The 23,325-nt window shown below is 39.1% G+C and overlaps 2 protein-coding genes across 17 annotated transcripts in view; both read left to right on the top strand.

The window, feature by feature from the left end:
* The window catches only part of PPFIBP1 (PPFIA binding protein 1), a 144,687-nt gene extending 123,404 nt beyond the window's left edge, over positions 1 to 21,283 (top strand). For 10 of the 16 annotated variants that reach the window (XM_057491904.1, XM_057491907.1, XM_057491909.1 and 7 more), the window contains 18 exons: positions 320 to 474; positions 2,491 to 2,606; positions 3,049 to 3,105; positions 4,338 to 4,398; positions 4,751 to 4,780; positions 6,671 to 6,842; positions 7,320 to 7,352; positions 9,470 to 9,620; positions 9,904 to 10,032; positions 11,506 to 11,656; positions 12,335 to 12,446; positions 12,561 to 12,649; positions 15,594 to 15,716; positions 16,242 to 16,367; positions 16,965 to 17,153; positions 18,386 to 18,565; positions 19,232 to 19,297; positions 19,440 to 21,283. In XM_057491904.1, the coding sequence (XP_057347887.1) occupies positions 320 to 474; positions 2,491 to 2,606; positions 3,049 to 3,105; positions 4,338 to 4,398; positions 4,751 to 4,780; positions 6,671 to 6,842; positions 7,320 to 7,352; positions 9,470 to 9,620; positions 9,904 to 10,032; positions 11,506 to 11,656; positions 12,335 to 12,446; positions 12,561 to 12,649; positions 15,594 to 15,716; positions 16,242 to 16,367; positions 16,965 to 17,153; positions 18,386 to 18,565; positions 19,232 to 19,297; positions 19,440 to 19,526 (2,027 nt within the window). In that variant the 3' untranslated portion in view covers positions 19,527 to 21,283. The remainder of the gene's footprint in view (positions 1 to 319; positions 475 to 2,490; positions 2,607 to 3,048; positions 3,106 to 4,337; positions 4,399 to 4,750; positions 4,781 to 6,670; positions 6,843 to 7,319; positions 7,353 to 9,469; positions 9,621 to 9,903; positions 10,033 to 11,505; positions 11,657 to 12,334; positions 12,447 to 12,560; positions 12,650 to 15,593; positions 15,717 to 16,241; positions 16,368 to 16,964; positions 17,154 to 18,385; positions 18,566 to 19,231; positions 19,298 to 19,439) is intronic. The other 6 variants (XM_057491908.1, XM_057491912.1, XM_057491918.1 and 3 more) reach the window with 3 other exon arrangements.
* A 142-nt stretch (positions 21,284 to 21,425) lies between these two features.
* Positions 21,426 to 22,912, top strand: REP15 (RAB15 effector protein). The gene is given in 4 exon segments (XM_036889244.2): positions 21,426 to 22,195; positions 22,198 to 22,224; positions 22,227 to 22,366; positions 22,368 to 22,912. Coding segments are annotated over 4 exon segments (705 nt in total). The 5' UTR covers positions 21,426 to 21,927; the 3' UTR covers positions 22,638 to 22,912.
* Positions 22,913 to 23,325: the final 413 nt, after the last annotated feature.

Consider the following 23,325-nt stretch of genomic DNA (forward strand, 5'->3'; position numbering starts at 1 on the left):
GCCTAAATTAACTTAACTTGACTGCTGTGAGTCCCTGATGGTATCTATTAATACCATTATTAATTAATACCTTTACTAATTCCACTGCTGGATACTCCCATGGCCCAAGATCCCCTGGGCTGTTGATGCTCACAGTTTAAGGTGTTGTTTCCTAGTTCCATGTAGTTGTTTTTCAAGGGAAGCCAGGAGAAGTTGACTCTGATTGTTGAGGATCAGAAAAACGTTTGTGTTCAGTATAATTGGGATTCTTATCTTCCTCCGAAAGTGGAGCATAAATGATAAGCTGCCGCTGCTCTCTTTTTGTCTTGTCTCCTCCTAGGCCAGGACAGTGACTATGAAGGTCTGCTCGCTGCCAGTTCCCTCTCCACTTTGCTGGATGTACAGGGTCTCAGTGATCTGGAGAAAAGTCTGTCACCCACACCGGTAATGGGGTCTCCCAGCCATGACCCTTTCGATACAAGTGTTCCAGAAGAGGTATTTGCACTCAGTATTTCCTTCATGTTGAAGAGACTGTGTCTTTGCAAGTTCAAATGCTGTTGACAACGTGAAAAGCCCGGGTTCTTTTCTCAGTTCAGTTACTGACTCAGTTAGTTTGTCCTGGCAATTTTTGTGTCCTACAGGACTTTCTTTGAAATCTAAGTTTTTTCCTCTTTTTTAATAAGTAAATGCCTTGGGCAGTGTCAAAACTGCTTAAAATATAATTCTGGAAAAACATATGAATCCCTTGGAGATAGATAAATAAGTACGGGCGATATGACACCATGACTGGTTTACACGGCTGACGGGGTATTTGAAAGCTGCTAAGAGAGGAGATCATGAAAATTCTCATCACAAGGAGCAAAACTTTTTCTTTTTTTGTGTGTGTATCTGTATGAGGTGATGGATGTTAACTGGACTTTGTGGTTTATCACTTCACACTATGTGTAGGGCATTATGCTGTATGCCTTAAACTTATGCAGTGCTGTTTGTCAATTATATCTCCATAAAATGGAAGGAAACAAACAAGGAATTAGTTAAAGAAAAGAAAAATTTTAGAGGGAAAAATACCCTAATTATTAAATATATGTTTATACTGAGGGGAAAATAACATTGGCAGCCAATGTGCATGGTGTGTTTTTAGAGAGAGGCTGCTGTTACATGTAGGATACACCCAGATAATCTCAAGCCCTTAAAAAAGTCTTTACTATGTGAATTGTAGTTTAGTGACAGATCTTTAGTTTGGAGCAAGAATGATATGATGAGGATTGAGGGTGTTCAGCCTCATTTTTAGAGAAAAGCTGGGATGGAGATTAGAGGTTGGGAGTTAAAGTCTTAACGTTTGAAATGAACTCAAGAAAATGGATCAGTCAGCTAGTGGAGCTATTTTTTTCCTCCATGATTAGGAACCCACAGAGATATTATGAACCTTAGGAAAAAACAGATGATAGCTAAATAAATTGCCTGGAATTAGTCAAAAGGATTCAAACAACAACAACAGAAAGACAGTGAAATAATCTTATATATTACATTAATAGGACTTATTGAAGAACAAATTCAACTGAGTAAATTTTAAAGATCTTACTGGCTTTATTCGGTGATTCATGAACTGAGCAATATCCATTCTAGCAGGTAGAATGTAATTCCAAGGAGCTGTATAAAATGAAAGGCATTTATGGGCAGAAGGGAACAGGAACTGAGAAGTCACACAAGTCATTTGCTGATTGCTTAAAGCAAGGTTTTTTTTGTTTTTTTAGTGTGTTCAGTGTTTTATATATTAGTTCATGATGTCGCTCACAATCTCACTGCTCTACCATTGTCAGAAACTGGAAAACCACAGTATAAAAATTCTTTCACAGAGTCCCTCCTTAGGATATACAAGGCGTTTGTTTGGGAAAATGTATTTATTACTCATTTTTTTTGCTATAATACCATTGATATTAAGCAAAGTATTTTAAGTGGTAGCCAAAGTACATTATAATTTGTTTTCATTATACTTTTCATCAATTCTGTTAATTAAAGTTAGTCAACTTGCTCACATATAGAATAGTAATTGACTGGTTTGACCCATGTTCTATATTAGACTAGTGGTAGAAATTAAAGTGAAAATAATGCTTTGTTTACAAAGTGCATTACCCACATCTTCAGTAATTGCCCCGGGCTGCCGCCCAGGCAGGTGAGTTGGTCAGAGCCAAGATTTCGACCAAGGCTGAAAGCACTAGGGTTTGCTATTAACTTGTGGAATGGTTTTTATTATGCCCTATTCACGATATTTGGTGTCCTATTCAAACCAAGGTCAGAAATCACCTGCCTCCAGAACGTTTTCTCTGATTAACACTTCTAGAGGTTCATATCCTGAAACCATTTTATGGATATTAGAATAGAGTTCTGATCAGAGGTGTATGGCATTTTATCCACAGACTGTTTAATTGCCTTACTTAGTTTCAGTCTCTCTTTGGCTTGAGTTTTGTTTTCTGTTGGACTGGCTTTTGACCTTCTGTAATCACGTCACAGTTCCACACCAGCATCCTGCAAATTTCGATCCCTTCGTCATTGCCAGCACCTAAAGGCTTGGACGGTTCCGAAAAAGCAGCATCGCCTCCTACCCTAGAGACTTCGTTTGAAGAGAAGTATGTCATTTATGAGCTAATGTTGCAATATCATGTTCAAAAAAGTAGATCAACCATAACAAGACTACATTTCATTTATTTACAGGCACAGTTTTTACCCAGAGAAGGAAGAAACAGAAAGGCATATGCCAAGAGACCCTTGATCAGTTCTGTATTATTTTAAAAAATGGTGTGAAACAAGAAGTACTAGGAGATGAGGCTGAGGACATGTGGTGGTCAGGTTTAGAGAGGGTTTGGGGGAACTGGGATTTTATATCCTGGGTCCTAGTGGCTCTCAAATGGTTGCAAGCAGAATAGCAACAGTCATGGACCTGAGGCTGTTGGGAAGATGCCATGAAGGACCCAAGGAAGGGGTGCAGTAGTTTCTCCGTAGGCACATTCACTTAGAACATATATGGTCTTTTATTCATGAAGCTCATAAATACCTTTTTTTACATTTTAGTGATGAAAAAATAATCCTCAGTGCTGCTGTTGAAACTCAACTGTGTGACGGTCATTTGTAAGTTGTATTTTTTTCTGATGTGAAATATGTGATTGATACTTGGGAGACAGGACATTTCTGTTACCCTAACAATAACCAGTATTAAAAGTGAATGACTGTGAGGCCTGAATAAATTAGTGCAGCTGTAATAATTGGATGGAGGTAAAGGGGAGGGTTGTAAGGTAACAAAGAAATTCTTGCTCCTTTCATTTAATGTCAAGTTTCTGCAGATCTTGAATCTTCTTCAGTTTTCATTTGAAGTCCAGTGCTTTTAATTTTATATTTTGAACCTAGTGCGAAAGAGACAGAATGATGTGATGGCTGGAAAGGATGCAGTGATTTTTTTGCACTTTCAATTTAATAAACTGACCTAATTTCTATGTTTATCCAAGTTAAAGTCTGGATTAAATTTGGAAAATCTATTTTCAGTGCAGTTCTCAAAGATGAGATCTTTTCTCTCCTCACTATTATCTCTTACTTTATTTGGTAGTAGACAATTCTAGCAACTTACACATGAATACATGAGAAATGCCTTTAAAAGCTTGATTGTGTATTTATATTATTCTGTTTTTTAGAACAAAGATGTTACTTTTCTCTCTCTCTCTTCTTAAACTGGTTACATATTCCTGCTTTCAGGTTTTGAGTAAGACCAACTCTACAAAATAGAATGCTAGTTATGTAAAAAAGAAAATCTCTGAATGTCACTTTGTCTTTATAGGGATAACAAATGGATTATTATGAGTTTTAATAGGGATTCTTCTGTTAAGCTTTGATCAGAACTGTTAAATAAAGTGCTTTACCAGACTCAGAAAATTGAGTTGTCAATTGAAAAGTGAAACTTTCATCCTTTATTTTAATTAGAAGGATTATATATATAAATGGTACATGAGTGTTTAAAAAGTTCCTGGTGTAAATGTATACATGCAAAGGATGCACCACTAGTCCACGGAAAACACTGTTTTATTTTCAGGTATTGACATCACAAGGAGAGTCCTAAGTGTTTTTCCAGCTATTCTAACATGTGCAGGACATTTAGTTATTGGCAGGAGAGTTAACCACCCCTGCTATTAAAAGAACTAAATGTTATAATTTAGTTAAGCACATAACTAGCTGCCTGAAGCCAGATTTTCTTTTACTAACAGGATTCAGCACACACACAATTTTAGTTTCTTTCCAAGAAATTCTACTTAGAAACAGTGGCACCAGAGCCACTTAGTATTAATCCTAATTATTACTGTTGTTATTTTTAGAACTTCAAGTCTGCAGAAGTCCAGCAGCCTGGGCAGTCTGAAGAAAGAGTCATCAGATGGGGTTGGTTCTGTTTTTTTCTGTCTGTTACCCGGAGAAGAAAATATTTAGGCAGCTCCATCTTTTCCCATTTTCCAAATAAAACTCTTAAGAAGAGTTTATACTTTCTCTAATGAAAAATTATTAGAATACCAAAGTTAATGATAAGTATTAAGAAATACAACTATGAAGGGTTGGAAGTAGTACAAAAAATACACAGAAATGAAGAATTTAATAAAACAGTGTCAGATATAAATGGAACTATAGTTTTGTAGTTTAGAAGTACATGTAAATTTAATTTATGGAATTGTATGTTGCAAATTCTGAATGTGTAAAGGATTTTCCGTAACAGCCTTAAATATTGTTACTTTGACAGGAAAAGGAGTCCATTCAGAAGGCTTCAGAGGTAATTTTTTTGTTCAGATTACAGTGTGAAATGTTTGAGACTTCTGATACAAGTATGGGACTTTTAGTACGTAAGATTGCTTAAATGTCTCCAGTAAACAAAAACTCTCAGAACCACCAAAACATGGTACACAAAGGAAGGTAGACACCAAAGATGACATATGATTCCATTTATGTGAAATATCCAGAATCGATAAATCCGTGGAGAGACAACATAGGTTGGCGGTTGCCAGAAGTGGAGGAAAGAGGAATGGGGAGAAATTGCTTAATGTTTATGAGGTTTTATTTTGTGGTGATAGAATGTTTTGGAGCCAGATAGAGATGGTGGTTGCACGACATTATGAATGTATTAAATGCCACTGAATTGTTCACTTTCGAATAGTTACTTGTGTGTTATATGAATTTCACTTCAATAAGTTATTGAAAAAAACAAAAAAACCTCCAACTCTCAATCATGCTGTTGATGTTAATGACCATAGCTGGGCTTCCTTAGATCTCACAAAATGTCCTTCTTAGATCACCAGCAATTTATTTTACACCACAGTCTGTCTCCAGCAAATAATTTGGTAATTTTAAAGACATCAGCAGCAGTGTTTCTGGTTCTTTCCTCTGATTTTTCAATTCTTAACCTTCTAAAGGTTACAGTCTGGTAGACAGATACAGTCTTGACTGTTGGCTCTTAGCGCCCTGAGTCATGACGTAGGGCATGACCGATGAAGCTCATACAGTGAGCACAGCTGAATTAAAGTCGTCCTCTGTTCATTTTGTCTTGCCAATTCATTACATGATTAAATGGTTTTGACATCAGTGTTGAGACATAGATAATAGTACTACTAAATTGTGGCATCTGTAAACTTCTGGTTACTATAAGGAGTAGACATGTAGAATAAAATAATCCCCTTAAAAGCCTATACCCATCTCCCCTCTTTCCACCTCTGCAAAGAAAGAAGCAGAGAACAAGAGAAGGTAGGGAAATGAAAACATGAGAACAAAAGCATCTTTGGAACACTAACAAACCGTGTTCCTCTAATTGCAAATTCAAATAACCAGAAAGTTAAAAAAATAAGCGGTATTTAAAAGCATAACTTCATCATGATTGAAGTTCTAGATAAAGACCTTGAAATATTTTAGATAGCTGAAGTGGCTTGTGAATCAGCCCCCAAAAAATTTCATTGTAGCAAGTTTAGTTTCGATGTTAAGTGTATCCGTATGTATTGTAATCTTTGAAAATTGGTGATCCACGTTAGGTAACTTGCAGACAAGATATGAATATCCCAGAATCCCATTTAAAAAAATTAATTTGTACAGTTGCTGATTTTTCATTTTATTGTTAATTATTTGAGAAGAATATTTAAAATAACTAGAGTAGACTCTCCTTATACTGCTGGCATGGAAGCTTGAGACTGGTGCCTACTTTGTATGATTATATTATGTTAGGCTTCTGCTGATGTAGTAATACTATAAAGACTGAACTATACTATAGCCAAGTCTGTCATAATAGTTAGAAAAGTAGGAAATCTACACCTATTCTAGTTGTGTCATATTTTATCGCCATGTCTTTGGGAGAATGAGACAAGTAAAATCAAAATAAATTTGAGAATTTCTGTATCTTATGTAATTTTTTTATCCTAATATGTATCTTATACTTAAGTTCTAAACACATGGATTATATATTGGCAATGAGTATGTTTTTGTGGTTGCTGCTATAAGTAACTTTCAGAATTGACTTTTTAAAACTTTTTCTATAGCATTTGATATTCGTGATCAATGTGTTAGTTCAGTTATTCTTTTAAATGAAATCCTGTGTGTAACAGATGTAGTATTGTGCCTGGCATGTATGACGATGGTGCACATCTGTGCTGCGCCACATGCACCATCACCTCTGTCTCAGGATAATGCTCTCGCGGAAAGCAGTCCACTAGCGAGCCTCCCTCCTAAAGCTTCCGGACGCGATGCCTCCGTGGACGACAGCCCCTTTGGCACTCGAAAAGCCAGATCTTCCTTCGGCCGTGGCTTTTTTAAAATAAAAAGTAGCAAGAGGACAGCAAGTGCCCCAAACTTGGGTATGTACAGCCAGAATGCTTTTGTCCTAATTCTTTCAGAATGAGGAAAAGATCAAGCTCTTCCCCCACCCCTTATTCATCTATTGATATAGTTCTCTTTCTCAGAAAGAAGGTGAATGAATTGGGGGAAAAGTTAGCAAAAATGCTTTTGTGGGTTTAATTCAGTGGTGAAGAAAGCTCTGGGTGGACTCTCTGCTCTCTGTCCTGGGGTCTAAAATGAGAGGAAAGGCCAAAATCCATGATTCTCTCTGACTTCCTTGTAAACAGCTTCCCATCTGTTTTCAAAGTGGATCAATTCGCCCCATATCCATAGTGCTACCGGAGTCTGTGTGTTAAGTTGGAAGCACAGTGCGGTGCTTGCCTTCCCTCCCACTGTGTGCATTCTGTGAGCAGGAGTTTGATTTGTGTTTCATTTTGTCGCCCTGTGTTCTCTCCATTGGCTGCGTGTGATTGTGTGCGTTGTTGGGATATCTGAAGATCGTAAACGAAGTGCCAGTGCACCCACCTTAGGTATCGTACCCTGCATGCCAGCCTTCGCCGGTTCTGTGCTCCAAGCCGAGCTAATGCTTGCTCTTGGCATCTGTGATCTCTTGAAAGCAAGCTGGCAGCAATCAGAAAACGTAGTTCTCTACTCCACAGTGTTCCTTCCACTTTCCGCTAAAGGGGACTCTCTGTAGGTTCTTTGCTTCCAAGCTGAAATGCTGTCTTAACCAATCAATGCTAATGCACCTTGCAAGTGTCTCTGGAAGGACCCGGATGTGCACAGCGTCACTCAGACTGCAGGGCACGAATGTCCTGGCCTCATAAATTCCAGCTCCTTCATCCCTGAAGCTCACTAACTCCCAGGTCCTTGCAGTTCCTTCTCCATGTTTACATTTTCCACAGCCTCCACAAACAAATGTTTTCAGCCAAATAGGGAGGCCTGTGGAAGACTCTGAAAATGACCTTTTTAGACATCTCCTACGGGAATATTCTTCTGACATTTTATTACTTTGAAGATGAAGGCAACATTTAATGGTGACAGAGGCAACTCTGTGATATCTGAGAAGTCGCCCCCAGAGTGAACTTAGGAGAGAGGAGGCTCAGTTTTCCTCTCTGAGACCTCTCGGGGTACAGTAAGGAAAAAAGTCCTCAAAATAAAAACTAAAAATTGGATGCTTTTAAAACAAGGGTGGTCTAGACAACATTTTCAGGGACACCCATACCCATCATGGTTATAGGGTTTGAATGGAAAGGTTCCTTTGGGGTTTCCCAATAGGTTCTGTTAACCTGGGATAGGTAGTCACATCTCTATTCCTGTGGATCAACAAAGGTGGACTTCTCTCTCTTTGAAATCTTAATTGTCTAGAACACCGGATGAAGAAAATAAACTGATCTGTTCAGATAACTATTTTCAGATGTATTTGCATCTTTCTCAGAGAAGTGTAATGCTAAGAGGCGAATGCTGCTTACTATAACCTATAATCACAGCTCTGCTTCATAGAAAAGTCAGCCTCTGCAACTTTCATATCTTGCTGAAACACAGTTTCTGTGATTTTTGTACAACTTTTACTTTCCTCTCTGAAAGTGTGCTCTCACTGAGGAAGCAGTGCCTCTCATGTTGGCTAGTGTGGATTGTCTATTAAGGGTCAACTAAAAGAGCTGAAGTAGTTCATTCTAGGAGATCTAAGAGAAGCGAATTTGGATGCCATGTCAAGGCAAAATCAACAGGCACTTGTTTTATATCCAAAGAAAAGTTTTGCATGTCCAGTTCTTCTCTGAGTGCCTAGGACACAACAGGTTGCTAATAGGAATGTATATCTTGAATAAAGAGTTGCTACTACTTGGTAACTGATTTGATATGAGTGCCAAAGGAGAGGAAGGAATGAAAAGAAAATGACAGAACTAGAACTAGAGTAAGAGGGACAATTGATTAGTACTAATGAAATATTAAGTAAGAAAATTTAAGAGAAGACACCCAGGAAAATTGGATGAATTTGTTGAGTCCGTGATCTGGCACATGGAATTGGGAATATCCACAGACATTCAGGTACTGAGGCTGGGGACAGAAATCGGCTCCAGAGATTTTGATGCCAGCTGCCTATCAATCGATCATTTGGTGCTTAGCATAGAATGGTTGAGCTTGTCAGTGTGTCCCACAGAGGGACCTCGAGCACCGTCTCGGAGTGGGAGAGGGAGTGAAAGCGGATGCAGCAGAGAAGAAACTATCAGATGACAGACCCAGGAGAGTGTCAGGGCAAGAAGCTCAAGGAGACGATGGCTCTGAAGGGTGTAGGAGGGAGTCAGCAATACTAAGTGCTACAGCAAGATTGAGAGTGATTTCACGATGAATTCAAATCACACAAGGAAAGAATATGGCGATTCTGTCACATCTTTGGATCCCAGAGGTCGTGACTAATCTCAGAGCGTGTGAGTTCAGTGACTTTCCACGCAGCAGAGTGGACTGCAGAGCAGGACATACAGTCATGTTCCGTTTTTTAGTACCTGCTCAGTGCTGTTTGTAAATCACTCATTTATAGACCAACAGAAGAAGAATTTTTAACAGTTGCTAAAACCGAGGTTAACGTCTAGTCATGTTCATTCCATATTTTCAAATTCATCACTTTTGTATTCTCTTCTTGGAATAGCTGAAACCGAAAAGGAGACAGCCGAGCACCTAGATCTGGCTGGTGTATCTTCCCAGCCAAAAGATTCACAGGGAAGCAGTCCCTTCCAGATCACTCCTCCATCGCCAGACTCCAGAAAGAAATCCCGAGGTATCATGAGGCTCTTTGGAAAGTGAGTAACAGGGTGACAAACGGAGAGGGCTTTGTTTTATGCTGCTCAAATGTAGAAATGGGAAATGGGCTGCAAATGGGTACGAAAGTCTAAGACTTCTGTGTTTCTTTTATGGAAGGAAGACTGTGATTTGAGCTTCGTTGACTCATTATGTCTCAGTTAACATTTAAATCCAAATGTCTATTCTAACCATATATGAGCACCACTTTAAAATGTTCTGATTAAAAGTCTAAAACCTCCTCATATCTAATACAGGACAACATGTGTTATGTCTTCTGTTCAGGCTCAAGAGAAGTCAGTCAACTACATTCAACCCAGATGACATGTCTGAGCCTGAATTCAAACGAGGAGGGACAAGGGCGACTGCAGGGCCCCGCCTGGGTTGGTCTCGAGACTTGGGACAATCTAACAGGTGAGACCAGCCAAACGAACGGACCTCTGCCTCTCCACCCAAGAGTCAAGGCCTCCTGAGCACCTCCAGTGTTAGGACTGACCCTGGATTAAAAAAAGCAAATCCGTTACTTCCTGCCCTGCCTAGTGGAAGGAGCATCATCTTTAGAGTGGTGCGATTTGGCAATGGTTGGTAACACACTATACAGAAGATGCGGGCTCTGGGAGCCTGGTGAGGAACCGGAGCTTACGTGTCAGCAACATCTGTACAAGAATGGTTCTTGGGCTTCAGTTTTGCATAGAAAATAATTAAAAGTACTCTGGAGAGATGGGATACTACCGTGGTTAAGAGTAAGTTCTAGAAGCAGACTGCTTGGATTTCCGGTGGTTTCTATACCACCTCCCACAAGCTGGGTGTCCCCGAGCAACCACCTCCATGCTCGGTGCCTCCGTTTGCCATAGCATTAATCAGTACCTACCCCAAAAGATGACTGTGAAGATTAAGTGAGTTAATTTGTGTTAAGTATCTGGCAAACAATAACTGTTCAATAAACATAAAGGATTAATGGAGTCTGTGAAAGCCCTGAAAGATGTAAGTTCTATCAGAATTCTTAAGTGTATCAGGACTATGGAATGTTCTGTCTGTTAAGACTGCAACAACTTTACACCCTTATCACAGTTTAGGGCCAGTTTGGAACTACACTGACCTACCGAGTATAGAGAGGGTGGGGTTGGCAAATACGTAGCAGGAGTCATTGACACTAAATCTTTGAAAAGTGATCATGGAAACCTTCTAACCGTGGTCCCTCCCCCCCAGGCAGAAGACTGGGCACAAGTTTCATCAAGGAGGAACCTCTTTGGCCTTCTTCAAATACAGAACAGTCTCCATTGCCATGTGTTCTCTCTGTACACAAAGAGGACTTCCTTGTGCTATTAAAAAAAACAGAAAGTCTTTTCATCCACATTTTTTTTTTCCCCAAACAGGAACACTGTGTGTCAGTTTAAAAGAAAAAGACATTTGCTTTGACTATGTTTTCCTATATTCAGTGATGGCATATTGCCCTCTTCTCATTGGTTATCATCTAGAGGGAAACCGTAATTCTGCTAAAGTTAATTCAAGTTAAACTTGCGTATCCTTCCATCTGACCTAGTTTTTTCTTTTGGGAATTTGGTCTTCAAACAACATTGGTCGAAACTAATAGAATGACCTGACTTGTTGGTTCAGCTCAGTCTTCTTCTATAGAATGTGTTCTTGCTAAATCACATTGAATCTTTTGTGGTTTCATTTGAAATGAAAACTGTGGTCTTACAAGGCAACTTTCCATTTCAGCGTCACCTTCTCTTCTAAATATGTACTGAAAGTTAAGCTTTTCACGGTCAAGTGTGTAACAACAGGGAATTCTCCTATCTATTGAATTATGGTTGTTCAACCTAGATGGTAAGCCGTAGGATTGGATTTTAATTGTCCTTCATGCAGCCGTTCATTTCCCTGCAGTGACTTGGATATGCCATTTGCCAAATGGACCAAAGAACAAGTTTGCAGCTGGCTTGTGGAACAGGGCTTGGGGTCCTACCTGAATTCTGGCAAGCACTGGATTGCATCTGGCCAAACACTTTTGCAGGCTTCCCAACAAGATCTGGAGAAGGTGACCACTTCTCTGTTTTGTTTACGCAATAGAGACTGAGAGAGAGAAAGAGAATATGAATGTAAGAGTGTTTTATACTCTGGAAGGGGGAGTGGGTGGAGCCAGTATGTACTCTTCAAAAGTTTGGGTTTCCTGCTTCATGCTTATTTTATCTCATGGACTTAAAAGGAAGGGCCTGATCTTAATGATTCTTTATGGAATACTTAAGCCACTGGCATTTTTATGGAAAATAATGTATAGTCATACTAATAAATCTTAAGCTCATATTTCTCAGAATCATTTTGGGGCTTCGTTGACCCATCTTCTCAATGTAATATATGCAATTCAACTTAACTTTGTAAAAGGAAAAAAAAAACATACATTTTTATGTCCAATTATTTAACATTTCTCCCCAGCTATTCAACGTTTAGTACGAAATAGGAGCAGAATTCCTGTTATGTGTGTATAGTTCCAATCTTGCAAAGGAAGGAGCCCGTTAGGAAATGTCTAACACACCATCCAACCAACTGCAGTGGGCGTAGCTTTCTAGGAGCCTTTTTTCTACATTTTCCTAGCCTGAGATAGGATTCTGAGTTACTGTAATTGTCAGGTCTTCAACTCTAGCCTCATTTTGGGACTTCGTGTCCTTTGCCAATGTTGATACAACTGTAAAGCCAGTGTTTCTGTTTATTATTTCAGGAACTTGGAATCAAACATTCACTCCATCGAAAGAAACTCCAGCTGGCATTACAAGCCCTGGGGTCCGAAGAAGAAACCAATCATGGAAAGCTGGATTTCAACTGGGTCACTAGTAAGAGGTTTTAAATTCTTAAATAAGCAAATAAATACATATCGCTGCCTTTTCTTCTTAACCACAAGAACAGGCGTTCCATGGCTCATTAGTGACACTGATTTCTCCCCTTAGGATGGTTGGATGACATTGGTCTCCCACAGTACAAGACGCAGTTTGATGAAGGACGGGTAGATGGCCGAATGCTCCATTACATGACTGTTGTAAGTGACTTGTTCCTCGGGTTTTGGGGAATAAAATTGCTTTTCTCTGAAAAACACAGAAATAGAGGAAGAAAAATACAGTGTTTCACAAAGATTCCACTGGAGTTCGAAAGTGTTGCTTTAACTTGAGGAATATTTCTGGTAAAGATAAAGTTGTAGGATTTGGGGATTGCAACAGCCTTGGGAAATTCAAAACTCTGATATATGACACTAATTTAGACTAAGCTGTCCAGGAAGTTGATTTTGATACATACTTAACCCTGTAGACATTGAAGTGCACACTTTCAATGGGTGAATTGTATGGCATGTGAATTATATCTGATAAAGATGCTTTAAAAATAGAGGAAAGGTAGAGTTTTAAAGCCCTGACAGTTTCTAAGTTATGTATTCCTATATGCAGTGACCACTCAGAAGGGGTGACCCTCTGACCTGACATCCATAGGGACTTGTCTTTTCCCTTCCCTCCCACTCTGGAGAACTACTACCTGAAACCTGCTTCCCTTCTCACTTCGGCCCAGTTCTGCTAGGGCAGGAGTCACTGGGTAAAGTGGGCAAAGGTAGACTTTCACTGTGATTCCTTCATTATTGTTTTGTATTTCTAGCTTTCCATCCAATGGGTTGAAGGACTTCTCCCTTTGCTACAGTGGGGAGAGATGGATTCCAGGAGAACTTGTTCTAGATTCTATAGCATGATTAGAAGTAGTAGTATACTATACACACACACACACACACACACACACACACACACACACATATGTATATATATATACATGGCATTAATATACTATTATTATAATATAAAGTAGTTAATATATACTTATGTATTAATATTAATACAATACTTATGAAATATATATGTAATCTATATCATCAATATTATATATAGTAGTATTAATATACTATTCATACATAGTGCTGTTAGTGCTTTAGGTACTTTTATTTAATGGCTTTTTGTGAGCTAGGCTATGGATCCAGCTACCACAAGTATCTTCAAATTTAGGTTGAAAGTTTCAAACAGCTAACTTAAATAGGAATTTTTCAGTATCAAAGAAATTTGGAATTGAGCTCACAGGATTTGGTTCCTTTCCTATCGTTGAACCGAAGTCCATGCCTTGATGGGCATATCATGTAAACCTGCATGTATTTATACTCAAATCTCAGCAGTCCTTGAGTTAGCACTCTTATCAGCCCCAGATTTTAGATGAGGAAAGGAAGGAGTCAAGAAGTTGGGTAACGTAAGTGCGTTGTCCTAGTTAGCAGGTAGTAGACAGTCAAAGAGTCTTTGAACCCAGGCTATTAACAGATCTCTGCTCTTAATAGCTCACTACAATTCCTGGGAAAAAATTCAGCAAATATTTGCCTGTCTATCTAGGTATAAATATTTTCCCATGGGTATGGGAGCAAATTCAGGCTTAAAATCACCAGAAGCACACCTATAACTTTGATGGCTATAAAAGAATAAATTACCTTAGAAAATTTAACCCCCAAAGTCCTAAGTTGCAGAATGTCTGTTTTGGATATTGGCCCAGAAAAAGAGCCTAATAGAAAAACTGATGAAGTGTGAATAAAGTCTGTAGTTTAAATTTTATTATTGTCTATATTAATTTTTTAGCTTTGATGACAATATCATGGTTATATCAGATGTTAACAGTAGGGGGAACTGGGTGAAGGGCACATGGAATTATCCGTACTATATTTGGTAACTGCGTAAATCTAAAATTGCTTAAAAATAAATTATTTAAAAAATCTTTTAAAGTCTATATTGATTTAAAACAGTCCCTACTTTTAAAACCCCTTAAACTGAAATAATTAACATTTAATTTACCCTGTAAACATATATTTAGATTATTTTTCAATCTAATAAACATTAGTTAGTTGAAAATAGCCCACATAGAAATGTTGTGAGTGGGTGTCTCAATCTTAGATTAAAATATGTTGAGTGCCATTTCTAATTTATCATAAGGCACTGCCTAAATTTAAGAAATTAGTCCAGGAAAAATTCAGGAAATAATTTTTGCTCTGTTAATAGATTTAAAGGATTTAAATTTAAGGATTCAAACTGATTATTTTTATTTTTTTAAATATTCCTAAATATCTTTTTTTCTACTCACAAGAAATATGTTATCAGCAAGGTGTGCCTAAAATGGATATTTTCCTGGTTTATTTTCTAGGTGTGTTTGGGAGTAGACCAGTGCTTACCTTGACACTGCCCCCAGACCACCTTCTAAAATAGTTTGTTTTGGTGTGTTTCTGAAATGCTCCCAATAATGACAGACTGGTGAAAGTTATTCCTTGAAGGAACTGATCTGTAATATAAGTTACTACTTGTAACTTCATTTCTCTCCTCTCCTTAAGTCTCTGCAGAACCTTGTATTGATTGACATAATTTTTCCAAAATTGTTCACATTGTCTGCTAGGTAAAGCATGATAATCCATACTAGAGATTTTGTAAGGCTGGGGAGGGGGAGAGTATAACAACCCTCTTCTGGTCTGCCCCAAAACTGTCATGTGCCTTGGCTCAGAAAACCAAGCTTGGTCATCAGTGAACATCGCTTGCTCTTGGATATCTGCTTCATCAAAGTGGATCAAAGCGGATCACCCTTTGTAGTGACCCAGCAAATGCTTTTCAAACTGGGTTTCAAAGCCATGGGGTCCCACGACCCTATCTCAGAATGTCTGAGAGAGAAACAGGTGGAAGGCAGCTTCAGGTGGAACAACATTAATTGTGGTTATCTTACATATTGGGGTCCTGGAGAGAATTCTGTTTGGAAGGGTTCTGTTACTAACCATGAGGCCTGAAAACATGTTCAAGCTTCGGAGCCTGATGTCAGAAAGGCTCTTCTACTTTTACCCGCATGTTCTAAGATCTCCCTGAGAAGGTCCTCCTGCTCTAGGCCAGCTCAATGAGCCCCTTTTTCTTTTGTTTTGGGTTTTTTTTTTGCAGGATGACTTACTGTCTTTGAAGGTTGTGAGTGTGCTACATCATCTCAGTATCAAAAGGGCCATCCAGGTCCTGAGGATCAATAACTTTGAACCAAACTGCCTACGGAGGCGACCATCTGACGAGGTAGCATCTGAGGCTGAGGTTCCTACAGCCTGCACTTCCCCTTTGCCTGACTGGCCGTGTGTGCAGACTAGCACGGTTTCTTGGAGCTGCCAGGAAAAGCCCCTGGTCTCCGCAGAGCCTCAGCTCCAGCCTCAGTTACTTCCTAGGCTTTGTTTTCCTATTTTCCCATCTTTCTCCCCATAACGGTTCTACCTGCATAACTGAAGCCAAGGATTGTTTCTTACTTACCGTCCCTCCTTGTCTTGTGTTCCTGCCCCCTCCGGCCACAGGGTTGAATATCACTGGAAAGCCTTCCTTGGCTGAAGCCCTGCTTTCTTAGTGGGTAAAAAAGCTTGAAACTCTGTGACATAGATTCCTTAGAAGAGAAGTCAAATTAGCTAAGACCTTTTTACCTTTTCTCTAAACGTGTGGTGGGATATTGAGTAGCTCTGCTCCGTGGGGCAGGCTTTTTAGACAGAACATGCAGGTTTACATTTGGAATCTACAGTCAACAGCTGAAGCTCTTGGTGTGGTTTGTTCCCACAGAACACCGTCACCCCATCAGAGGTCCAGCAGTGGACCAACCACCGGGTGATGGAGTGGCTGCGCTCCGTGGACTTGGCAGAATATGCCCCCAATCTCAGAGGCAGTGGCGTCCACGGTGGGCTCATGGTAAAACTGTTTTAATTTAAAAGTGACTTCCTAGCCAATGTTTCCTTAAGTCTCATGAGTTATGATATTATCATTTTTCTTGTCATAATCCTGAAGTCATCTAACTGAACCCTTCTGCACTATTGCTAGTGAATCTACTTTCAGAGTACTTTCCCCATATTATTTATTTTCCTTATTGATTTTTCCCCCTATTTTTATTTTTACTTAGATTAGATTTAAGCCCATTTCTCTCTTTTTGCTCTCTTTTATGTTGGAAATTATCTGGCCACTGGCTCTCTCCTATGACCATATATTGAAATACCTGCAAAGATACAGGTTGTATTTCTACATATTGACTCTCCTTCCGAAAGGCACCACTTCAGAGACATAAAAGCCCTAACTTTGTAATGCCCGGATGTCAGGACCAGCTCTACTTCTCGCTAACTTGGGTGAAATAAAGAAAAGATATGTAAATTGAAGACCAGAGTCCATATTCTGTTACTGCGCTGTCGAGAGGGTCATTGGAGATAGAACTATGACAGAGCTCTGCAACTAATGAAGCACAAGGCAGACATGCATGTTCTATGGTACCTTAAACAACCTTAATTTTTCTTATAGGTTCTAGAACCTCGTTTTAATGTAGAAACAATGGCTCAGTTATTGAACATCCCACCAAGTAAAACCTTGTTGCGAAGACACTTGGCCACTCATTTCAACCTTCTGATAGGTGCTGAGGCTCAACACCAGAAGCGTGAGGCCATGGAGTTACCAGATTATGTTCTTCTAACAGCCACTGCCAGAGTGAAGGTCGGTTCAGGCTCATGCCATCTAACCATTGCCTATGGCAAAGGCTCAGTCTGGGGTTTTCTGGGGTTTACTAAGTGTTTACCAAGTTTTGTGAATGGGTTGAAGGTATATGCATCTTTTTTTTTTTTAATGCCCCTTTAAAATTAAGAAAATGCATTTTTGAAGGTTTTCTTCTGTGGGGAACGGTAAAAAAGAGTTAATGGTAAAAAAGAACATGATGTTGCCTTCGATACTTCATACATTGCCAATGCAGAGCGCCCATGACTTGGCCCAAATACTGCCTGCAGTTGTCCTATGGAGAAATCAAGTATAAGAGGAGGATTTCTTCTGGTACAGATTAAGCTTATAATTGAGCAACCTCACACGTTTGGAAAAGATACTTAACAAACGATTCAAGGCAGACAAGCAGAGAATGAATATTTCCCCATTTACCTGGATTCATGGATCACACCAAGTTCAAATTATTTTCTCTTCTTTTAAATGTCCTCGGTGAACTCATTCTGAGTCTGTCACCCCAGCCAACTTAATGTGGGGTTAGGGTTTATCAGCCCCTCCACAAATACCAAGTTCTTTTTTTTCTAAACCCGCTCTGTCTGCCTGACGCTTTCTCTCTTGCTCCCTTTCTCCTGAAGAGATGTACCAGATCTGAAACCACTGAGAGGTTCTGGGCTGTTTAAATTCTCAGCATCAGCCTGGTCACTGTCACCTTAACAGATGGGCTCAGGGACTAACTTGGAGTTGCCCTTCTAAGTGTCACTGGGCATTCTTGCTCCAAGACAGCAGGGATTCTTTAAGCAAACACCTGTCCTGTTATTGAAGCATAACAGGCATATGACATCATCATACCCTCACCCCCAAAAACAGTACAGTAAGGACCACTTTCTTTTGCTGATCTTAGATTGGAAAACCTTGCAAAATTTTATTCATCATTGAGAAATCCCATTGCATTAGTTGTATTTAATCGAAACTAAGACTCTCTTGCTTATCACAGTGACTACCCAGCTAGTTGGTGTGAATAAGGTGAACAAGCTTAATCTTCTGAGATTCATAATAAGGATCTTTTTTCATATTTGGATGCATGAATCCTATGCCTACAGTGCCTTGGTGTTTGTTATTAGTTATCATCCAGTTGCTTTTCTCTACAAGTGGAATGAATAATTAAATTATACATGTTATTGGTCCTTTGTCATGAGTTTTACCCAATCCTTGGGTGGTTTTGTTTTCTTTTAAAGCCAAAGAAACTTACCTTCAGCAATTTTGGGAATCTGAGAAAGAAAAAACAAGAAGATGGGGAAGAATATGTTTGTCCAATGGAATTGGGGCGGGCATCAGGAGGTACATCTAAGAAAGGATTTAAAACTGGTTTGGACATGCGTCTGTATGACGAAGATGATTTGGACCGGTTAGAGCAGGTAATGCAACACTATATGCCTATAAAGTTCTTCTAGGGTTGAAACTAAAAGGAAACTTTGTGCACTCTGTCTACTAATCAAAGAAATTTTCTTCAAATACCTATAAATAAAGATAATGATAATATAGTGAACATTTACAGATTGCTTATGATGCCCCAGGCACTATCTTAATTACTTAACAGGTATTAACATTCATGGTAATCCTAAAGCACAGAGAGTGTTGTCCTCATTCTAGAGATAAGGAAACTGAGGCATAGAGAGGTGAGGTAACTTACCCAAGATAGAAGAGCTGGTAGGAGAGTTGGAATTCCAACCTGCCAGGCTTGCTCCGAAGGCTGCACCATTTACCAATATTATACCCTTTCTGTATTAAGGAAATCTACATATTAAAACAAGTCAGGAATGGACAACTCATATGATCACCCTCTAATCCACGATCCTTTGGTGCCAATGTCAGAACATCAGTGTAGATGTGCCACTAAAATGTTTCTTCTGAGTTTTAATGCCCAGTTGCAGTAGTGAGGGGAGGTATCATCAAAAGTGTTCTTTTGCTCCAACCCATTCAATACCACTTGTATTGTTTCTTTGTAGACTTCTGCTCATTTTATTGCACTTCCCTTGAAATTAGGCAAATGAGTGTGTTATGTCGTGGTATATTCTTTGCAGATGGAAGATTCAGAAGGGACAGTGAGACAGATAGGTGCGTTCTCTGAAGGCATCAACAATCTGACAGTAAGTTTGTAAAATGAATTTAACATGTCAATCTAAAAGTGTGTTTAAAAATAACCCTAAAAGACAGTACAGGGAACGAAGAATGTGTTGTTCTGAGCTCTTGGCCTGCAGTGTGCGTAACTCCTGTATCCATGTTTTGCAGCACATGTTAAAGGAAGATGATATGTTTAAAGATTTTGCTGCCCGTTCTCCCAGCACCAGCATTACCGATGAAGACTCAAATGTTTGACCCTAGCACCTGGATAAGCATTACGAGCCCTTCGTCTTTATTCCACTTTGTTCCTCAAACACTCAGTATATCCAGCAAGCCACAGATTGTATGTTGCTTATCATTCCAGCTTCTCATTTAGAAGTGGAAATGGAAAGCGGGGGATATGTGCCTATTCTAAAGTTGCCATGAAAATCGAGACACTGGTGAATGAAAGTATAATTGTTTTTCCTTTATTTAATGTAAAAATCTGTGATATATTATATTTAAAGTGTTGCATTTAGTATGAGTATTTACCATAGTGTTCCCATTCACATTCATAGTGCAGGGGATTTGGGAAGCAGTGACCAGGATGTGAATGATTCTGTCACACCAGAGCGACAGCACTGCCAGCCATCAAAGCAGGACATTATGTGCTTCCAAAGTCAATGCGTGGAATTTCTTTAAAACGTTCAGTGTGCCCACTAAATGCTAGCCACACCTCCACTTGCCTTTTATTGTCCTATTTTTATATATTTTTTCTAAATACATGTATATACTTAGTACATAGAAAATGGAACTTTTATTTTGTAACATAAAGAAGATAGGAGAAAGATCCCATTAAAAAACGGTGATCAAAATGTTCACATGTCTGCTGGTCTCTGGAGAGGTCAGTAAGTTCTCCACAACAAAATTTTGATGTTGATCATTCAGATTAAATTAGTATATAGGAAAATACCCCTTCTTTGATGCCACATCAAAAAACTGTTGAATAGTTTAAAAAAAAAATCTCAACCTTGATCTTGGGCCCTTTTATCTAAAAAAAGAACTCAAGGAACATTGAGATGCTATAAACTTGATGCATTCAGAAGCTGCCCCAAAATTTGTGGAAATAATTTCCAAAGAAACCAAACTGAAACAAAAACCTTTACAGTATTAAGCTTCTTATTTTCCCTCTTTGCTGAGTTTATCTTTCTATCAGAATACTAACAGGCTGCCTAATGTTGTTAATTATACATTTCTCAGATGATCAAGGAGTGGGATTTTTTTTTTTTAAGCTGAATATTTGTCTGAACATTTTTTCTCAGAATTCAACAACTCTGGGGCTACAAAATTAGTTTTACAATAACTATATCGTGGTGATAAATTGTAGTTCACTTTTTTTCTGTAGCACAGGGCCCAAATGTTCTTTATAAAGAAAATAGCTGCTACAAAAACTGTTACTGTTCTTATCTTTTATTTTTTTTAGGGGTATTAGAAAAAAATTCTATTTTTTATTTAGTACTACATCATTACTCATATAGCCAACTGGATAAAGACAGGTTTTCACAAATTGGCATAGAGGTGGGCAGTTCAGTATATGCCAGGGGACTTGCTTATCAGTGATCTGAACATCAGTGGCTTGATCTTTCAAGTTATCAGCAAGTTACCAAGCTTTTCATCAAGGAACCTGTAATACTAAATTTATTCCTAACTAAAATGACTTGATGCTAAAAACAGTCTTTTGCTCCCTACCATTCATTATTTGGTAACTGTATTAGACCCTTACCGTATCTGTGTTTTATTTCAATGTGAATATATGTCACCACTTGGAAAACAATTTGTTATTCAAACCTGGTTAAAAATACCAGGAGACTGTTATAGATGCCAAATATTCTTTATTCAGGACAATGTAACATTACTGATGAAACATGGTAAGGTTAAAATTTTTTGACGATATATATTTTATTTACAAAATGCTATACACTGCTGGTAATACCATATGAAAAGAAATAAAGTCAACTGATAATTGCCTCATATTTTTATCATCTGTTATTTTCCTTTTTTCAGAATTACTAGTGGGCTTTATTTCCAATATAGAAAACAATAACACAAACTCTTTACAATTCACAAAATTCCACAAATTGAGGCCTTTGTTTGAGAAACTTTTGTATAAAAGGAAACACAGGCAGCTGAGCTGGGGCTGAGGAATCAGGGCAGAGGGGGTGTCAGAAAAGCTAAGGGCGACGACTCACCTGTAAATTTGCACAAGCTAGTTGTAGAAAGAGGTGAATGGTTCTTTAAAGAACTAAATACTATTTTTAACTTAACTCAAATTTGAAGAAAGGAAGCATATCTTGGAAGAAATTAACAAATATTAGAATGAATATAACTGGAGGAAAACAGTTCTTTTTGTGAAAGTTAGCATCTCCAATGTAATAAACCAGCAGGAATCCATATGACTACAACCCCCCCGATTGGCAAACAGGGAGACCTAACCTGTTTGTTTAGCTTTTTTATGTACATATGCTTAGCTACACCAAGTAAGCTATGGAGTTAGTCAGTGGGGGCCACGTTAAGAGATGTGACTTCACTACAAAACTTTTACTCAGAAAAAGAGGTCATTCCAAATGGGGTTCACATGTTTGCTCTTTGGAAGCAGTATTGATGAGGTGCAGAGAAAATGGGGCAAAAACCATCACAACAGTTGGCTCTGGAGGAGAGCAGAAACGTTCTCAGTGTCTACAAGGTGGCCAGTGGAGCTATAGTCCATGCAGCTCAGAAACTGAAGGCGTATTTGGAATTTGAAGACCCTCTGAGCAATCTATGCCCAGCTCCAAACACTCCGAATGAGATCTTCTTAATCCACTTCATTACTTTCTGCCAGGAAAGGGGAGCTGACGGGTGGCTCACCACTGCCAAAATGACTAAGCACCAAGCCTTACTGTTTGGGGAGACTGGACTCGGACCTTCTGGGGATCCGAAAGGAAATAAAGCTTCAGCTGGTAGTACAGACTCTGCAGATGTCTTCTCTGTCTCCTGGGGAATCTAAGCCTTGTGACCTCTCCCATCCAGAATCCAGGGCAGAGGGGTCTTCCAGGAAGAGAAGTAGATTTGATACTTCTGGACGAGTTCTGCAACCTGATAGGAGAGGATTGTCTGGGCCTGTTTATCATCTTCGGTGTGCCAGGAAAGCCCAAGGACATCAGAGGGGTTGTGCTGGGCAGTGTCAAAAGTGAGCCAGTGAAGGACAGTCTGCCAGGAGGGAAAGCTGTGGCACGAGTTGTCCTGGAAACTGAAGATTGTGTCTCCATCAGAGAGCTGGTTGGAAACTGTATGAGTAAGAAAGACGGGCTGAGAGAGGTAGGCAAGTTTTATATTAGCTTCCTTTGAACTGGGTATGTGTGATGAGACTGGCCTGTAAGATGAAAAGAAAAAAACATTCCAATTAGCAACCTCACCTACATGTATCATTCCAGCGTGGGATCTTCTCCCCTCCTCCCACTCAACCCCTCACCGAAGGAAAATGATCACCTGGATCAAAACATTCCAGTGCCATGACCATGGGGAGAAAAAAACCCAACCCATATTATGGGGAACACACAATATAGCTTAAATTTTCATGTATTTATTCAATAACAAAAGGAGGAAAGGATAATAAAATCACTCTTAATGTTTCATGTACCAAAAAGAAGTGTCTTTGTTTGAAAGTCTAGCAAAGTGGAAAATGTCTTTTCACTGCTGCGGGTGGGAGGTGAGTGGGGTGAGGTGGTGCCTAAGACTACACAAAAGGTTTAATTACATTTACAAACCAGTTTGAATTCAGGTCTCCCAGGCAAAACCTCACCCCACTCTTCCTGCAGTCCCTGCCTTTACCCCCACTTCATCCCAAACTGCTTCCTCTGTGTAGAGACGACTTGGTGGGATTCACCTTGGGATTCGCTGAGTGTCAGCTTTACCTGTGACTTAAACCCATATGACAATCCCTTGTAATAATGATTAATATGTGGTTAGCATTTGCAGTACGGAAAGTGTAGTCACATATAAAAGCCACCTTTGCTTAAAAGCCTGGGTGGGATTA

This window comes from Manis pentadactyla, chromosome 14, assembly GCF_030020395.1.
Source record: "Manis pentadactyla isolate mManPen7 chromosome 14, mManPen7.hap1, whole genome shotgun sequence".
Taxonomy (NCBI): Eukaryota; Metazoa; Chordata; class Mammalia; order Pholidota; family Manidae; genus Manis; species Manis pentadactyla.